General features: G+C 41.4%; 1 protein-coding gene and 1 long non-coding RNA gene across 3 annotated transcripts in view; one reads left to right on the plus strand and one right to left on the minus strand.

Moving 5' to 3' along the window:
* Positions 1-19501, plus strand: part of ZFPM2 (zinc finger protein, FOG family member 2) — a 601965-nt gene that overhangs the window by 279276 nt on the left and 303188 nt on the right. For both annotated transcript variants that reach the window (XM_077271062.1, XM_077271061.1), the window contains one exon: positions 1636-1760. In XM_077271062.1, coding sequence (XP_077127177.1) covers positions 1636-1760 — 125 coding nt within the window. The remainder of the gene's footprint in view (positions 1-1635; positions 1761-19501) is intronic.
* The window catches only part of LOC143782972 (uncharacterized), a 57494-nt gene continuing 57034 nt past the window's right edge, over positions 19042-19501 (minus strand). Inside the window, exon 3 of the long non-coding RNA XR_013217073.1 lies at positions 19042-19336. This is a non-coding gene — a long non-coding RNA (uncharacterized LOC143782972). The remainder of the gene's footprint in view (positions 19337-19501) is intronic.

The following is a 19501-nucleotide window of genomic DNA, read 5'->3' on the forward strand; positions in this document are numbered from 1 at the left end:
GAGAGTTGAGATAAAATTAGTTTTGAATGATGTCAGCCTCGCTCTTATCGGCTCCCTTGTCTTTTATGATGTGTTTTAATTTGCTTTGTTTCCAGTTGGGCTTTGCCTATGAATATGAGGAGACTACAGATTTCCTGACCTCTAAATCAGGCTAATCCAATAAATATGAGTGCGCTTCTCATCTGGATATTCTTTTATGGACCATTTTAATCTATTTCTTATATATTTCATATTTGATATCTGCCTTTTTTTTGCTAATAGCTTAGACTTTTTTGTGGTCCAAAGTATGCAAAATAAAAAAGAAATCATATTTTTAAATAATATTAATGAAAAATATCCTACCATTTTGTGTATAAAGCTCCTATGAAGGCTTATACTAACGTCAATTATTTTTTTGGGGAGAGTAAGGTGCTCCAAAAGTAAACTGATTGCAGCTTGTTCGGCGGCTTGGTCCCGGCAATCAGTTTACATTCAAGCTGATGGACTGTCTGGGAAATGCAGAGACAATTTTGGTCTTCTGGAGTCAGTAATGGCCTAAAAGCCACACACATTAGAATACAATTGCCAGATAGACAGCAATCCTGACCCACTCGAGATTCATACGTTGAGATTTCCATTGGTGACAAGTTTCTTGTACCAGGCTTCGGTGGCTGTGGCCCCATTTGGCTCATGTTCTCGCTACAACTGCAAGACCCTCTCAGTTTAGACTTAGGGCCCCCGTAAACATTAGAATAATATCAGACAAACCTGATGATATCGACAGGTTCAGCCTACAGTCTTTTGTTTATGGGGCCCTTCACAACTGATATCTGGAGGAGATGTTGATTGGACATATCCAGTTTCGGATTGCTGATGGCTTTGTTCTCCCGGAGATTAGCTGTCTCCAGACTTGTCTAGTAGAGAACACAGGAGAGTGTGGCCGAATAAGCCCTGGTGTGTATGGGAGGATTAGAAGGGATTGTCTGTTGGCTGAATGATTGGCTGAACCACCATTTAGTCGACAATTTTAAGACCCCAAAATACATTAGATTAATGTTGGTTGAAACCGTTGATATCGACGGGTGTTGTTCTACGGTAGGTAAGACACTGGCCACCATGAAAGTTGTTGGCTTTCTCTTATAGAATACAGGTGCTATCGGTTGAACTAGCGAGTGCTCCTGTGTATGGGAGAGTCATCTGAGATGGCTATGGGCTGAACAATCGGCCAAAGCAACGTTCGTCCAATGGCCATTTAACGTGTATGGAGGGCTTAGGAAGCTCTTTGGTAGTTGCTCTTGCTTAAATAAGTTACCTAAACTTCCCTCTACTGACCCTGGTTAGTGTAATTGGGGATAGGTTTTATAGACCAGATTACCTCTTTAACTCAGTATATTGACACTGTAGTCTCCATGCTTTCACACTGTGGACTCCATGGATGCAGTATAATAATGTAAACTGTGTTTTGCAATTAAAATATACAAAAATGTGTATGTCATAACGAATCTGCAGATGCTCGCCTTGACAACCATATTAAAGACATTCTCATTCCGTTGGCATCGATAATAAGGAATTTGTAAAACAAACAAAGGGGACGATGAGACTGTTGTCAAGGAAAGTGAAAGTGTTCAGCACATGTCTACATTTCTGTGTCTGCAGGAGAATTGGAAGCTTTCCAGAAGGATGGAGAACGCAGGATCCAGAGCAGACAACAACTTCCAGTTGGAACAACATGGGGGCCCTTCGCTGGCAAGATGGACTTGAACAATGATAACAACATTTTGGTATGTGGTAATTAGGATCTGCCAATGCATTAAATGTATGTTAATGTTTCAATAGTCCTATTAATCCTAAAAGATGACTAACACAAGACATATTTGTTCAACCTCTTCTTAAGGAATTGAGTAGATATGATATTTTGCAAAGCTGCAGGGAATTGTAAGTACCATTGAACTTTCAGTCTGACATTAGATTACAGGCCTGTGTTCTGTCAAAGGGTGTACAGTTCAGCCTATACAGTCTCTATGATGCCCATGTAGAGAGGAAGCCCAGTATTCCATCCATATTGCTATTGGGTGCTGAGAACCTATGCAGGATGTTCTCAGCACCCAAAAGCAATATGGATGGAATACTAGTAGAAGGGTCCAGAAAACTAGAAAGATGAGGAAAAAAACACTACAGTAGTTCGTGGATGGGTAAAACATAGAAAGGGGTGTCATTTAATTATATGGGGCTATCTCTCATCTATGTATGCCATTGATCAATGTCATGTTGGAACATTGGTAACATGATGAACACAGAGGAGACATCATCTGTGAGTCATAAAAGGGTGTATCATAACCCACAAAAAAGATACTTGTGGCAAGTGACTAGCTTCAAAGCCAGGTGCGCACAGAGTCATCTTCTCCAAAACAGTTAGGACATGTTATTCGCTCGAATCCTTGGCCCACTAATGGTTCTTATCCTTTTGGATGTCAAGTCTGACTCTGGTCCTACACATGAATTAGCCACATGTTCCGTCAGCAGACAGCTATCTCTTCTGACTGCCCAGGGACATATGATTATTCATGTGTTTTCAATGGAAAAAGAGAAAGCCGCTGCCAGATATTTCTGACAGATATCTAACAGCGGATCCAAGATCCCAATTTTTCACTCCTTCAAAATCATTTTTTGATAAAGAGTCTAAAGTCCATCAGACACACTATATGTTTGGCCACTTCCACCAAAATGTAAGCTACTGTATATGGAAGCCTTAAGCCCTAAACCAATAAACAGTATATCCTAAACCAACCTGTGTATCTTCATGATGGGTACATCTGAATTCCTTACGCCTATCCCACTCGATACTTAGGTTACACCAGTATCAATCGACTTAGTAGGACTTTAATAGAGAATTGCCATAAAATCAATGAAGAGGACACTAAGGCACGAGGCTTACAAAACAGCAGAAGATTTAGAAGACTCCAGAAAAGGAGTTTATGTTAATGTTCTTCTTGCCCATATCTTGGCCATTTTCAAATTAATGATTTTGAGGTGGTGGCATGGCAGATGTGTGATAAGTTTGGGAGGAATTACATAGAAGAGCATTGAGCATATCACCAAGGTCTGTGCTGGAAAATAACAGGGTGGATTAAGAGCCCGGCTTCACGTTAAGCATTTTTTCTTGTGAAAATATTAGAATGTAAATTTCTAAATATGTGGTTCCAACTGGCTGAACTGTTCAATTATGAATTTGTGAAGGCAGCTACAGTACAATGCACCATATTACTGACGTCTTAAGCCGTTCCTGACTCTACATCCAGGCTCTTTGAATATGACAGATGCCGTGCTATCGCCGCTTGTCATTGGTCTGTATATTTAGGTATAGATTTTCTATAAATCCTGGTATCCCCACATATAATAGGTTCTTCATATTTAAGGCAAGGTTTGGGGTAACATCCTTCTTCTTCATTTTTGTGTAGATGGGAAGTGACAAATTTTGAAAATTTGAAGTCTAAAGAATTCTTCCATGTGCCGGGCCTTCATTTTCTTTTCTTTTTTATACAGTATTTCTTTTAAGTGTTACTGTTTATTTTTTATGTTTATTATGATTTATATTATGGTTAAGTGTTTATTACTTTTTTTGTGTGATGGAGAACTGAAATAGTAAAAAAATTGTGTTTAGATTGAAGAAAACCTATATATTCCAAATGTATTACAATATATACAATGTAAGGATGCCCTGTCAATGTGTATGGCTGCACGGTATCCTGAGCAGATACGTTATAAGTGCATACTATGTAGCAGACAAGTATTAGATTACATTACATTATAGCACTGACTGCAGGAATTCATGGGATCCAGATATTCACTGCATACACACACAACACTCTGGGTTTGATTTAATGTTTGCAAAGTACTCAATATAAAACCACATCTGTACATGGTATTCATTCTGTAGAGCATTCAGTACAGATGCAATGTGCAGAAGAGATGTTGCATAGTTAAATAAGGCTCAGATACAAAAACGAACGTATTTAGATACAAAGTCCATATAGTCGCAGCCAAAAATATTGAAATAACAATGATATAGTATTGTTTTGCAGAAAAATCCACTAAAGAACATAGCGAGAAATTTGGTACCGAGAAATAAAGTATTGTTGACTGCTCTTTTCATGTCGACCTAATAGAAAGAGGCTTCCAGCTCATCAAAAACAATGGGTGGCATGAACACTCATTGATTTTATTGGCCACCCTACCACGAGCAAATAACCATTATCAACATTACCCAATGCAAAAAGGTCAAAACACAACTATTCACCAGTGCCTACTTTGATTTTAGGACAATGATTTGGTTCTACAAGCGATTAGTGACCTTATTAGTATTTTCCGCATCATCAACTTTGATCTTGATCTTCTAACATTCTCCCACGTGTAGACTCTTCAACAAAGTGAACTAGCGCAGGAATTGATGAAAGTTGGGACTTGTGCTCTGATTAAAGCTGGGACTCACTTATTGTGAAAAGTAAAAACAGTTCCCGTAATTTATTTTCACGAGAATAATCTTAACAACAGTTGCAATTTTGACTTTACTAGGACTATGACACCTAGTAGAAATCCAAAATACATACTAAACCTCCTTACCACCAACTTCTAATTTTTCTTGCCCTTCATATAGGTGCAAGTTTAGTTAACTGTGCATGTGTTTACAACAGAGAGTTGAACAAGGTACTGCCAAATACTTCTATACATTATATCCTCTTGAGAAAAAATGGATTGGGCATGTCCCAACATCCACCGTTGAAGGAGAGTCAAGCCACCAGCATGCTAATGATATGGTTGGCAAGAGGGTTTGTGTAAGATTCATCTAAGCTATATGGTCACCTAGGATATTTTTGGCTAACAGAGTAGATCCTCTGGCGGAGATACTGTCTATTAACTACAGCTAAGACTTCCATTGACTGAGGCTCCCACCCTTGGATAACCACATATGTCCTATACAAACCAAAGTAGGCATAAAGTTCTTCATCTGGTCTCCTAAAGAAGCAGAAAATAATGCTGGTTCTCCTCATATATAAAGATATTAGCTGATCTTGAGAAGGGGTTGTGGTTCCCCAGCAGTGGAGTGTGATTAGTCAGCAGTCTATGACAATATTGTCCAAACTATACAATCCTAATAATGTGTATATTTATTGACGAACAGATTGTAGATGGGATATATTTTTTGCACCAAGCGCATCATCTAGGAAGCCCAGTGACTTTCTACCAATCAATTCTCCATGTTTAGCTTCGTCTTTATATACTAATCCTGGTTGTGAATCGTGTAAGTTGAAATGACTTTTCAGATGTGAGACCTTTTTAACAAAGGACATTTAGAAGGTTCTTGGTGAGAAAAGCTCCTTACCCTGAGCCGTTAGATGCCATAGATAGTATGTACTTTAAAAAGGATTCGGAGGCTGCTGATAATAGGTATGGAAGCCTGTCCAATACACATCAAGACCATGTAGTAAGTCATTTCTCAGAACTGCTGTCTAAAATGTAGAAGTAACAAAACCATTTCCATCATTGCTTTGCAGCAAAATCTACTAAAGAACTAATATTTTATTAGAAATTTGGTCCTGAGTAATAAAGTATTGTTGACTGACTGCTCTATTAGCTAATAGAAAGAGGCTTACAGCTCATCAAAAACAATGGGTGGCATGCATACTCATTGGCTTTATTTGGCACCCTACCATGAGCGGTGCAGTACATTGCTACATTGAAATTGTCCACAAATAGTACATTGCTTAGGATGTCTTAAAAGGATATTCTCAAGTTTTAAAGTTATCCCCTATCCACAAGATATGGGGTAATTTTCCAATACCTGGGGGTCCAACTGCTGGTGCCTCCACCAATTCTGAACATGCACACTGCCGCTCCATTCATCCCAATGAGTGAGCTAAAAACCAGCCTAGCAGAGCACTTGTCAATCTCCGGTGCTACCGTTAAGGATAGAGTCACACAACAGTTTTTTCTCCATCTGAGAAATATTTTCTGATTGTGCTAATCGGACTCTTATCAGATTTTGATCATAGTGGGATTCATTTTTCTCTGAGGTGGAGAGAAAAAAAATAAAAACAAGTTTCTCCACCTTTTCCATTCAATTAATCTGTGAAAATCACACCACACTTGGATGTCATCTGAGTGAGGTTCGATGTTTTCCACAGACCCCTATACTTAGACCCTTAGAGTAGCGATATCGATTTTGATCTGACAAAATTTTTTCCTTGAACCACTCAGTCCAAGGAATAAATGAGGCATGTGCACAGCCCCATAGTACATGTACATAGTAACATGGGTATGAGTGCAATCAGTCAAAACCATGAAAAGCAGCCGCCCGATTTTACCTGTTGTGTGAATGGAGTGGCAGTGCTCAAGGTCGACCACTGCTCTCAAGATCACTGGAGGTCCCACTGATTGAATTCCACCAATTGGAAAGCTATCCCCTATCCTGTTGATAAGGTACGCTTTCAAGCTTGAGCATACCAGTCACAATCCATTTTTGGATTTGCGGCAGCTCTGGTTCCACTATGTTTTAAATGTAGGTTTTTCCTTTCAGGCCATTGGAGGTTAATGTCAGTTTTCCTTGCTGACATCCTGCTGCAGCTGCAGTTTTTAGGTGAGCTGATGTGGGTGGTGACCACTCCCACCATCCTTTAAATGGTCACCTGATGCATCAGTTGACTGTCGGTGATAGAGCAATCTATGTTGACCAAGCCTGGAGTAAGGAGCTCTCTGGTGGCAGTGAATCTGCTGGTTTCATGGAGTTCATGGTCTGAGTGCCTTTCTGCTGTTGTGCGGTGCTTTGCAGCAGAGAAGGCTATTAAGCTAAGTTGGGTAATTTTTCCTCATCTGTCTCACGTTTGTCACTGTCCCCTGTGTTGTTCCATCTGGAGTGGTGAGGCTAGCACCCTTGCCAGACAGTGCACTAGCCAGGGCAGTACTAGGTGACAATGAGGGATGAGATTCGTAGCGGTGGTGGGGGGGAAGGACCCACTTAGGGCATTAGGGGAGAGCAGGGTCAGGCTCAGGTTTGAGCTCAGGATGTGTCCATCCCTGTTAAGGCTGGCGGAATACACCAAATAATATAAAGGAAGATGCATGGTGCGTTCGCAGCCCGGGGTCCACCGTGCAGAGATGACACCTGCTTCTCGGTAATGGCGGACTATATGGTGGTATAGTGTGAACACACACAAGTTAAGTTCACCAGGTATGTAAGAAGGTGAAATCTGTTGCTTCAGAGGGCCGCAATACCGCTGAGTGAACGCTAGTGTTAGGTCACAGGACTCTGCCCCAAGGACACACTAATAGATTTAGTGCACTAGGCACACGCAGCACCGCTCTGACGGATGCCACTAACCACCCTAACTAGGGCCTGGAAAGCGCACTTATTGTGCAAGGTGCCACATTGACGGACGCTGCTATTTGACACAGTATTCTCGTGCCTAGTGCTGGATGGCACAATCTAACCAAATAGAAAAGAAGAGCGCACTACCAATAATATATAATACTGAATCCCAATCGGGGTGCAAAAAAAGCGGCCAGTGCCATGAACCTAAACAAAGAAGAGGAGCCACTTATATGAATGCACACCACGAGTAAATGAATAATAATACTCAAATATATAACAAAACAGGAATTTTATTGACAAACCACTACTTCAAGAAAACCATAAAACATAATTAAAACCAATAATGCATGAGACACTTGATCCGTATATAAATATAGCAGATATAGCGAATAATATACAAAATCAGGCCTGCACAACCCTATTTATAATAGACACCCCACCCTCTGACTCATGGGGCTAAAGGCACAACAATAAGTGAGGACCTAATCCCTATACCACCTAAATGTGCTGGATAGCAAACAGACTCGACATTCATGGGTAAAATACCAGCATGATTAATGACCTAAATAGAGCGAGCGCCCACAATAAGGCAAAGAGAGCATGGAATTACCCACATGAGGAAGGGAGGAGGAGACACCATCCCCGTGTGCAGGTCAAAAACGGACCAAGGGACACAGCCCACGCGTGTCGCTCTACAGAGAGAGCTTCATGATTTACACATTTATATTTTTTTTATTTATTTCATATTTTTTTAAACTTTTTTACTTTTGCCATGCTTCAATAGCCTCCATGGGAGGCTAGAAGCTGGCATAGCCTGATTGGCTCTGCTACATAGCAGCGATCATCAGATCGCTCCTATGTAGCTGAATTACAGGCTTGCTATGAGCGCCGACCACAGGGTGGCTTTCACAGCAAGCCAGCATCAGTAACCATAGAAGTCTCAAGGATACCTCTGGTTACTATGCCAACACATCGCTGACCGCTGGAGCCCACATCAAAACAGGGGAACTGACCTCGGACGTACTATCCCGTTCGAGGTCAGAAAGGGGTTAAAGCAGTACTCTAGTAATGTTTCTAAGCTATGTAGTGCAGCATAAACTACTACTAAAAAATGTTGGAACTTTTGCAAATGCTTTGGGTATCTCTTTTTTATATGCCATTTCTGGGTTGTCTCCCATGTTAATTCCTTCTTTGTAAACCTGCCTGAAGAAGGAACCTCTGTGCTCTGAACGTTTGCAAAGATAATTCTTCTGGTGAACCTAGACAGGTATCACTCCTAGAATACTTTTATAATTTTGGGGCATTAAAATATTTATATCATCTTTCCTACTAATATGGTTCTTTAATGCATATTACATAATCTAAGAGGGAAACCAGCAACTCATTGCATTGCTCTTGTTCAGCTTTGAGTCCAATCTATGGGAAGGTAATTGATAGGTCAATGACACTGAACTGCTATCTTCTCATAATGCAAAATATCAGTACATTCCATGTGATGTAGTTTCACCCCTTCTCTCCAGCCTCCTTCTTGCGATAGGTTTCTCCTTGTTAGCTCTTACAAGTAGGAGAAAGGAGATACAGGCTGAAGCTGCATATCATAGGATAGAGTGAGACTCTGCATAGAGCAAGCACAGATAATACAGACAGACAGTGTGAGTCAGTGGAGTCTTATAATTGTAGCTAGACATTGTATGAACTCACCTACTATATAACCGCTTTCTTATATAATACAGAGCAAATATATATTCAGCTACATAAGGAGCATACAGAGGAAGAAAGAGGGCAGAGCTGAGTGGTGGTCTGAGAACTACTGGAATTTGGGGTGATGATATGAAGTGGTTTATAGAAAACCACAGGCTGAGTCATGTATATATCAATTCTTATATGTTGCTTCATCCTATCTTTACTGTGTCCTGCTTGTAAGAGCTGATGGGGAGAAGCCTATCACAAGCAGGAGGTTGGAGAGGAGAGCTGAAACTACATCGCATAGGATATGCTGAGATTCTGCATTGATAATTATAAGACTAGAAAGCATATGACCCTGGTGCCCATAACAAAATATTCAAAATCTAAAGATGTAACTGAGTACTGATAAAGAAAAAATGCACAGCTATAATATTGTGAAGGTATCGCCCCTGGATTCAAAGACATTGCTTAAATGGATTTGGGTTGATGTTATGGAACGCCCGCCAGAGCCGTGGGGTACTCGGTACAGGGCAGGTACTTAAGGGGATGTGTAACGGTGGCAGAGACCCGGTCCATGGCCCTGGGCGTCCAAATAAAAGTGGGATTTGAAATGGGAAATAAAGTTTGTGTTCGTGACGCCACCTGTGGTATTCGGTCAGGGATGACTGACACTGCTTAAAGGGTCCACTGGGGTGGTGTTATGGCAGCAGGGATGGTATGGCTTCCTGCAGGTGAAGCTGGGTCCCCAAGGCTCCCGTTGTAATAGGGACAGATGGTAGATGGTGTAGCAAGAAATACCCTCAGTCCAGGGATCTGGATCACAGGTGCTGGTATGGTCCGGCCAGCTTGGAAGCGATTCTGGAATCCCCCTAACCAGGTGGGGTTGGAAGCCTTCCTTCAAGTGCTGTGTTGTAGTCCCTTGCTGCCTTAGGCCTCACACAAGGTCCTCATGTTTTATCTCTGTCCCCCTTTAGGTAGGATACTAACCCGCATGACTCGAGCCTTTTTACAGGATCTTTATCACGACCCGGACTCTATGCGTTACTGTGTCTTCAGGTGTTTATGGTGGACAGGTAACTTTCAATCTGCTGTCCGCTGGTTTCTGCCGTGGGGCACAGAGTTACCCCCACAACCTCGGTCTTCCGGCTACCGGTTTCACTCGCTTCAGCATGGAAGAAGCTCAGTCGCAGCTTCTCCCCAGCTCTTCACTTCGCCTTTGCTTCTTTTCCTCCTTCACGCTCTCTACAACTTATTCTGCTTTCCTTTCTTTTCTTTCCTTTCACAAGCTGCAGCACCTCACGTGGCTGCACGGCCCCACACTTTCTTCACAGGAGCTGCAGATCTTCTTGTCTGCACAGCCCCTTTCCTCTGTCTCTCTCACAGACTGACTGACTGTACTTTCCCTCCAGCCAGAATATACATAGGGGAGCCACCCATAAGCTGGATCAGAGCTCCCCTTCTGGCCTGGAGTAAGAACATGCTTGTGATTACCTGCCAAAAGGGATCCTTCTTCGCTTCCAAGCTTGACATCACTCTCCCTGTGAGGAAAGCAATGCCACTGTAACAACCAGGAACCTGGGGTATTACAGGTATGACATGCAATAAAATGAGAGGAGCAATATCCATGGCTTCAGCATAGCACAACAGCTCCTCTCCTTTTAGGGAAAAGCAGTTTTAGGTCGGCGCCGTTATAATGATTAAAATAATACTTGGGTGATGAAATCCGTTTTGTGGTTGTTGTTGTTGTTTAATCTGTATTTGTAGTTTTGGGCTTATGACAGGTCACTGTTCCTTCACTGATTTTCCCCCTATTTTACATACTATGTATACTATTATGGGGTTCTAAAAAGAATGTTTAACTTAATCAAAATGGCACTGGCAGTGGCTCCTGCACTGTAACATGTATTGCTTTATGCCTATACTATTGTGGGGTAAAAAAAAATTAACTTCATCAAAATGGTGCCTGCACAGTAGCATCTATCGCATTTCGATAGATACTACTGCACAAGCGCCACCACCAGCTCCATTTTTCTACAAATATATTTTCTTTTTCCCTAGCAAAATGTCAGCGATGGCGCATGTAGCATCTATTGAGTTTCGATAGATGCTATTGCACAAGCTCCACTGCCGGTGCCATTTTGCTGGAGCCAAAATAACGCCATCGGCGCCTGCTCAGTAGCATCTATTGCATTACGATAGATGCTACTGCAGAAGCATCGGCGCCATTTTGCTGCAGACAATTTTTTTTCTCCAGCGAAATGGTGCTGGCTCTTGCACAGTGCACGTGATAGATGTTACTGTGCATGCTCTGCAATTTTGCTAGAGAAAAAAACATTTTTTATCCCACAATCGTATAGGCATAAAGCGATATATATGGGATACATGCTACTTCACAGGCGCCGCCACCACCACCATTTTGATTAAGTTGAAAAAAAAAATTCTAATCCCAGAATAGTTTATGCAGTATGTCAGAAGCCCATAAGGCTACACATGTAAGCAGAGCACCACATAAAGACCCGCCACAGTCCCACCCACAGGCCGCCCCAGAGCATGAGAATGTCATTAACCGAAAACTGCCAATAGAGATTAAACAACAACCACAAGACGGATTTCATCAACCAAGGTATCATTTTAATTAGTATAACAGCGCCAACCTGACACTGTAGATTACTGAGCACAATTCTGCTGACAGGTTTGCTTTAAGCCTTAAAGGGAATCTGTCAGCAGGTTTTTGTTATGTAACCTGAAGACAGCATGCTGTAGGGGTTAAAACACAGATTTCAGTGATACCTCTCTTCTCTAGTTCCAAAGTTTTGTTTGCTTACAATGATTGTTTTAGCACCAGAAGCTTAGCAGTGCTGGACACAACACCACATGTCTTCTAGTCCAGCAATACCCCCTCCTGTGATAGGCACCACACTGGCTACGGACTTTGTACATACAGATCCTGATGTGGGCGTGGCTAGCTTTCTCAGCTCTGCTTCATGCTAAATCTAAAAGCTCTGATAGTGTCAGAACTGCTGCACTCAGTAATTTAAGTGACACATCACTGGATTCAGCTTCTCTTTGCCTACATTGCGCTGCTTTCAGATGAGGTAGAAAAAACTGCTGACAGATTCCCTTTAAAAGAGTTTCTGAAACTGGGCAAATTTTACCCAACTGGGATAAAGTAAGAAACCAAGTGTTGGAAGGGTAGGGGGATTTAACAAGTGAGTACTTTTTTTTAAAATCATTTTATCTAACTTCCAATCCATAGGAAAATTTTGCTCTATTCCAGAAAACTAATTTAGGGCCCCTGTACACAAAGGAAAAATCAACCGAACCTACCAATTTTGTCTCGTTCAGCCGAAAATTTAATCTGCATAAGGATATGTTCACATTGTATCTTTTTTGCCCATTTTTGTACTGAAAACGACACAGAAAGTGATGAAAAAAGCTCAAAAGAATGGACATATTCACTTTTATGCAAAAACACCTTGCTATTCATCTTTTCAGGCTTTTGAGATTCTTTTAAACGTTTTAGGCTTTCAAAAGACGGTAAGCATTAAAAAGGTGTAAGGTGTCCGTTCTTCAGGCGTTTTCAGCAAGAAAGGCGCGCAATGCATACAAGTCAAAGAGAAGGATAAAAAATATTTATTTTGCACGTTTCTGTTGCTAAAAATCTTTCTGTTATTTTTCTCCAATATTTTTCGGGTGTTGTTTGAAATTTATAAAAAAAATTAAAAAAATGTTAAAGGAAACCAGTCATCAGGTTTTACCAATATAAACTATTGCCACCACCTTTAATAACACTTTTTCAGCATTCTAGAAAGATGCAGCGCTGGCAAAAATTAAGAGACCACTGCAAAATGTTCAGTTTGTCTGATTTTTCTCTTTATAGGTATATTTTTCAGTAAAATGTAAAGTGTTCTTTTAGTCTATAAACTTCTGACAACATGTCTCCGAAGTTCCAAGTAATACATTTTGTATTTTTTTTTTTCTGAAAAGGAGAAATGGTCAAAATTTAAAAAAAAACAAAAAAAACAAAACAGTGCTTTCAGACCTCAAATAATGCAAAGAAAACAAGTTCAGTTCATAATCATTTAGAAACAACAATACTAATGTTTTAACTCAGGAAGAGTTCAGAAATCAATATTTTGTGGAATAACCATGATTTTTAATCACAGCTTTCATGCGTCTTGGCATGCTTTCCACCAGTCTTTCACACTGCTTTTGGCACAAAAAAGTAAGCAGTTCTTCTTTGTTTGATGGCTTGTGACTATTCATCATCCTCTTCATTACATTCCAGAGGTTTCCAATGGAGTTCAGGTCTGGAGATTGGGCTGCCCATGGCAGGGTTTTGACGTGGTGGTCTGTTTATTTTTGCCAGAGCTGTATATAAAAGTCCCAGACCCCCTCTACATATCCTTTTAAATTCCCTCATACAGCACGGTGCCATTCGATGTGCATCTCTGGTCTTGATCCGGCACCTCCTTTCTTCCTACAATCACCGTCCTCCTTCCCTGCTTCACGTGGTTGACGCATCGTAAGACCAACAGTGTCCCTCATCGCGCTCCTGCACAGGCGCACTTCTCTCTGCCCTACCAAGGATGGAGCATGCGCCGGCCTTACTTCTGGGTCATTGGGGCTCTTTGGCTTTTCCCGGAGCATGCATACTACAATACTGAGCTCTGCCCTCAGCAGGTTAGAGACAAGTGCGCCTGCGCAGAACGTAGGACCCGTCATTCACATGAAGCAGGAAAGGACGGAGATTATCGGAAGAGAGGAGACGCCGAAGCAAGACGGTGGCCATCGGATCAAACCGTGCTATGGGGAGAAATAAAAGGAGTTTTTTGGACTATGCAGAGGGGATTGAAGACTTAAATGCAGCTTTATTGAATATTGTAAATGGTATTGGCCATAGCTTATGTTGGGAAAACCTGGTGACAGGTTCACTTTAATTAACTTTTTCTTTATTCCTTTATGGGTATCGAAAAAGCACAGAAAAAAAATGTTGGGATAATTAGCAAAAAAATTCCAACAGAAAAATAATGCTGTAAAAAAATTATAAGGAAATGACCCCAAAAAAGTTCTCGCAAAGGATGACTCAGGTGTACAATTTTCCAGAGAAAAGAAGAGCTTCCTGAAGTGTCTTCTCCTTGAAAAATGGATGTTTTTGACTGCCAGAACATACCCTAAGTTGTTTCTCCACTTTCCCCGACATGTAATATCACTAAAAAGAAGGATTGAGCCTGAATCTTTATTTTCTACTGAGACAAACCGTGAGAGGAAGTATATGGAGACCTCTATATCTTTAGAGCTACGGTGTAGATTATGTAGGTTATGGCTTGTTGAGCTTTCGTCAGCCTTCTCTTCCTTCTTGCCCTACTCTGGCAGTACTACCACTTTTTAGTTCTCAAACCAGTGATTTTAGGTAAAACTATCCTAATATATAATGTCAGCCATCTTGAAGGTGTCATTTTAATCAATATCAATACATTTCTTGCATGTATGGAAATATAGTGATGGAACGGATATGTAAGGCTGCCTGGCAACAAGGTCCACGACCACCACCCATTCGCTCATTTTTTCAATGCCATGTACATTTTCTTTCAAATAGAATACTTTACTCTATGTGATAGATCAGGGTAAACCCTAATGAGTAAATGCGGGGCCCAAATACATGTAAATGTACGGGTTAAATATGTGACACGCCGCCTCTCGTCTGCTTTTATTATGAATAATGACAGCTGCGATTCGCAGCTACATGGCACATGTGTTCATGTTTTTGCTCATAAAGAGATATTGAGATATTGATCTCCTCTCCTAATACATTTTCTGATAGCGGTATCAAGTAAAGTGATTTTCTAGAGAAGGCTGGGATGGCCTGGTGCGACCTCTATGCCAGATCCCATAAAATAGGCTTTAGATATTTAAAACCTGAATAAGGCACTTTAGATTTCACTGGAGGAAGAGGAAAGTACATAAAATGGAATTATTATTCTGCCTCTTATACCAGGTTATACTGAGGAAGAATCTCCATGTATAGAAGGAAACGCAAAGCTTCTGGGGGTTAATGCAAAATCAGCAACACCTCCCCCTACCTCCAATCTGCCACTGAATACTGACACCCCCTCAGGCTTCATGGTCCCATATGCCTGTAACCTCAGCATCCCCTACACATATGCCCCTGCCCATACATCTATATATATAATTGTCTAAGGGGTACCTCCGTCTTTCTGTCGGCAACTTCCGTCACGGATATCCATTCGCTGATTGGTCTCGCCAGCTGCCTGTCATGGCTGCCGCGACCAATCAGCGACAGGCACAGTCCGATTAGTCCCTCCCTACTCCCCTGAAGTCACTGCCCGGCACCCGCTCCATACTCCCCGCAGTCACGGCTCACACAGGGTTAATGCCAGCGGTAACAGACCGCATTATGCTGCGAGTAACTCATTCCGTTACCGCCGCTATTAACCCTGTGTGACCAAGTTTTAACTATTGAGGCTGCCTATGCAGCCTCAATAGTAAAAACATCTAATGTTAAAAATAATAACAAAAATAACAAATCATTATATACTCACCTTCCGCCTCCTTTCCGACGCTCCAGTGACCGATCCATGCAAGCGGCAGGTTCCGGTGCTAAGGTTGGTGTGCGACAAGGACCTGCCATGACGTCACGGTCATGTGACCGCGACGTCATCGCAGGCCCTGCGTCTGAAGCTGCCGCCTGAACCGAACACAGGCGACAGAACTACAAGGGGCCCCTCGGAAGGTGAATATGTTTATTTTTTATTTTTTAACCTGTGACATATGTGACTGCCCAATATACTATGTGGCTGGGCAATATACTACGTGGCTCTGTGCTGTATACTACGTCACTGTGCAATATACTACGTGGCTCTGTGCTGTATACTACATCACTGGGCAATATACTACGTCACTGGGCAATATACTACATAACTGGGCAATATACTACGTGGCTGTATACTACGTCGCTGTGCAATATGCTATGTGGCTCTGTGCTGTATAGTACGTCGCTGTGCAATATACTACATAGCTCTGTGCTGTATACTACGTCACTGGGCAATATACTACGTCACTGGGCAATATACTACGTAACTGGGCAATATACTACTTGGCTGTGCAATATACTACATAACTGGGCAATATACTACGTCACTGGGCAATATACTACGTCACTGGGCAATATACTACTTGGACATGCATATTCTAGAATACCCAATCCATTAGAATCGGGCCACCATCTAGTATATACAGGTCCTTCTCAAAAAATTAGCATATAGTGTTAAATTTCATTATTTACCATAATGTAATGATTACAATTAAACTTTCATATATTATAGATTCATTATCCACCAACTGAAATTTGTCAGGTCTTTTATTGTTTTAATACTGATGATTTTGGCCTACAACTCCTGATAACCCAAAAAACCTGTCTCAATAAATTAGCATATTTCACCCGTCCAATCAAATAAAAGTGTTTTTTAATAACAAACAAAAAAACCATCAAATAATAATGTTCAGTTATGCACTCAATACTTGGTCGGGAATCCTTTGGCAGAAATTACTGCTTCAATGCGGCGTGGCATGGAGGCAATCAGCCTGTGACACTGCTGAGATGTTATGGAGGCCCAGGATGCTTCAATAGCGGCCTTAAGCTCATCCAGAGTGTTGGGTCTTGCGTCTCTCAACTTTCTCTTCACAATATCCCACAGATTCTCTATGGGGTTCAGGTCAGGAGAGTTGGCAGGCCAATTGAGCACAGTAATACCATGGTCAGTAAACCATTTACCAGTGGTTTTGGCACTGTGAGCAGGTGCCAGGTCGTGCTGAAAAATGAAATCTTCATCTCCATAAAGCATTTCAGCCGATGGAAGCATGAAGTGCTCCAAAATCTCCTGATAGCTAGCTGCATTGACCCTGCCCTTGATAAAACACAGTGGACCAACACCAGCAGCTGACATGGCACCCCACACCATCACTGACTGTGGGTACTTGACACTGGACTTCAGGCATTTTGGCATTTCCTTCTCCCCAGTGTTCCTCCAGACTCTGGCACCTTGATTTCCGAATGACATGCAAAATTTGCTTTCATCAGAAAAAAGTACCAGGTCAGGCGCTTCTGCCGCTGTTTATGGTTCAAAAGTGGCTTTACCTGGGGAATGCGGCACCTGTAGCCCATTTCCTGCACACGCCTGTGCACGGTGGCTCTGGATGTTTCCACACCAGACTCAGTCCACTGCTTCCTCAGGTTCCCCAAGATCTGGAATCGGTCCTTCTCCACAATCTTCCTCAGGGTCCGGTCACCTCTTCTCGTTGTACAGCTTTTTCTGCCACATTGTTTCCTTCCAACAGACTTACCATTGAGGTGCCTTGATACAGCACTCTGGGAACAGCCTATTTGTTGAGAAATTTCTTTCTGGGTCTTACCCTCTTGCTTGAGGGTGTCAATGATGGCCTTCTTGACATCTGTCAGGTCGCTAGTCTTACCCATGATGGGGGTTTTGAGTAATGAACCAGGCAGGGAGTTTTTAAAAGCCTCAGGTATCTTTTGCATGTGTTTAGAGTTAATTAGTTGATTCAGAAGATTAGGGTAATAGGTCGTTTAGAGAACCTTTTCTTGATATGCTAATTTATTGAGACAGGTTTTTTGGGTTATCAGGAGTTGTAGGCCAAAATCATCAGTATTAAAACAATAAAAGACCTGACAAATTTCAGTTGGTGGACAATGAATCTATAATATATGAAAGTTTAATTGTAATCATTACATTATGGTAAATAATGAAATTTAACACTATATGCTAATTTTTTGAGAAGGACCTGTATATAACTGCCGACGGTTTCATCCCACATTCCAAAGACATACTGATAGGGAATGTAGGGATTGTGAGCCCCGAAAAAATACTAACAATAATAAGTCATGGAGAACCCTGTTCTACTGTGTCTTTTTGCTGATTTTTTTGAGTGGAAACTGTAAGCATTTGAGAAGTTTTGTGTTTTTGAGGAGGATCTGAGAGAGTTTCTGCTCAGTTTCCACTCCAAATACTCCTCATAAAACTTAGTGTGAACATTCTTTTGGCTTTTAGAGCGTAGATTTTACTGGATCGGTTTTTGGGAGCCATGTTGCATTTCCAACATTTCCGGTGCTGCAACAACAACAATTACATGTGTAGAGTCAAATAACATTACCCGTCATGGTGCAGTGCAGAGAGGCTGTGACCCACTCCCCAACGTACGTTTCAGTACGGCTGACCTTCTTCAGGGGTCGTGTAATTGTTGTTGTTGCAGCACCGGGATATACTCCATATCTAGAAAAAGGTAGCCAAGCATATGAGGGACATGGGGGATTCCCTATATACTAGCCGCTGGTAGCTGTCAGCACCTGTTAGTCTGTTATGTTAAGCTGGCTTTTTTTTTCCTCTTGGTTACATTAACCCATTCGAACTTGGCTACTTAGGTGATGATTACAAAGATCGTATATACCCCAGGTGCGCTGCATTTTCGCTGGCACCCATCATCTTGGGATTCTATTTGTCACTGACTCAACTTATTTATTAGCCTATTTGATTGCTCTATACACTGCTTTTTAATTGGTATTTTGTATGGTGTGTATTACTTGACCTTAATAAAATTGTTGTATATTTTCTATAAATCTAGCTATGACTCAGTTCTTTTGGTATGACATGTATTGTTAGAGTCGCTGAATCCATAATATGCAATTGGCATATAGATGTTATGTTGTGCATCGCAAATATCGATAGTGAACTATGATTTGGAGAGGTTTTCTTTTAATCAAGTGAATTCTGTTGCAAATCAGCAAGACAATCTGAAAATATTGTGTTTAGTTCAGATGTATTGCAAAAATGTCTACTGCAAATCCTATTCTCTTTAGGCCTTTTTTGTAGCACACTAATGATAAAAATTGAAGATTGTATCCAGAACACTGATGAAATATTGATGTTTGAATGAACTCTAGGCTGATGCTAAAGTTCAGCAGCTCGGTCAATGGTATGCAGTACGGTATTTGTCTTTGCTGTAACTTTAATTCCCGTATTACCAGCACTTTATGGTTTTGGTCACTTCTACTTTTGTACAACTTACTCTCTACATTACGTCGGGATCCTTAACGTCCAATTTGTTTGGAGACAGCTTGAATTACCCATAGCTGGGGATGATAATTGCCTGTGCTACTCTCCCCTCTCCCCGATAGTATCACATGGAGGAGATTGTGATCTTATCCAGAGCTATTCAGTATAGCAGTGACACTCCTTCTCTTCTACGCCGGCCTCGATAACATCAAGCCTGTTAGGATCAGACATTAGTTCGAATCAATATCTGAAAACGTGTCTGTTTGTGTTTAATCGCAAACTTAGTGTGAGGGTCAAAGTGAGATCATTTGTTGGATGAGATTACACAGCTTCTTCATCTTGTCATGGAGATGTGTACTTTCCAGGGCGTGCTGCTGAA

Source organism: Ranitomeya variabilis, chromosome 6 (genome assembly GCF_051348905.1).
Source record: "Ranitomeya variabilis isolate aRanVar5 chromosome 6, aRanVar5.hap1, whole genome shotgun sequence".
Classification (NCBI taxonomy): Eukaryota; Metazoa; Chordata; class Amphibia; order Anura; family Dendrobatidae; genus Ranitomeya; species Ranitomeya variabilis.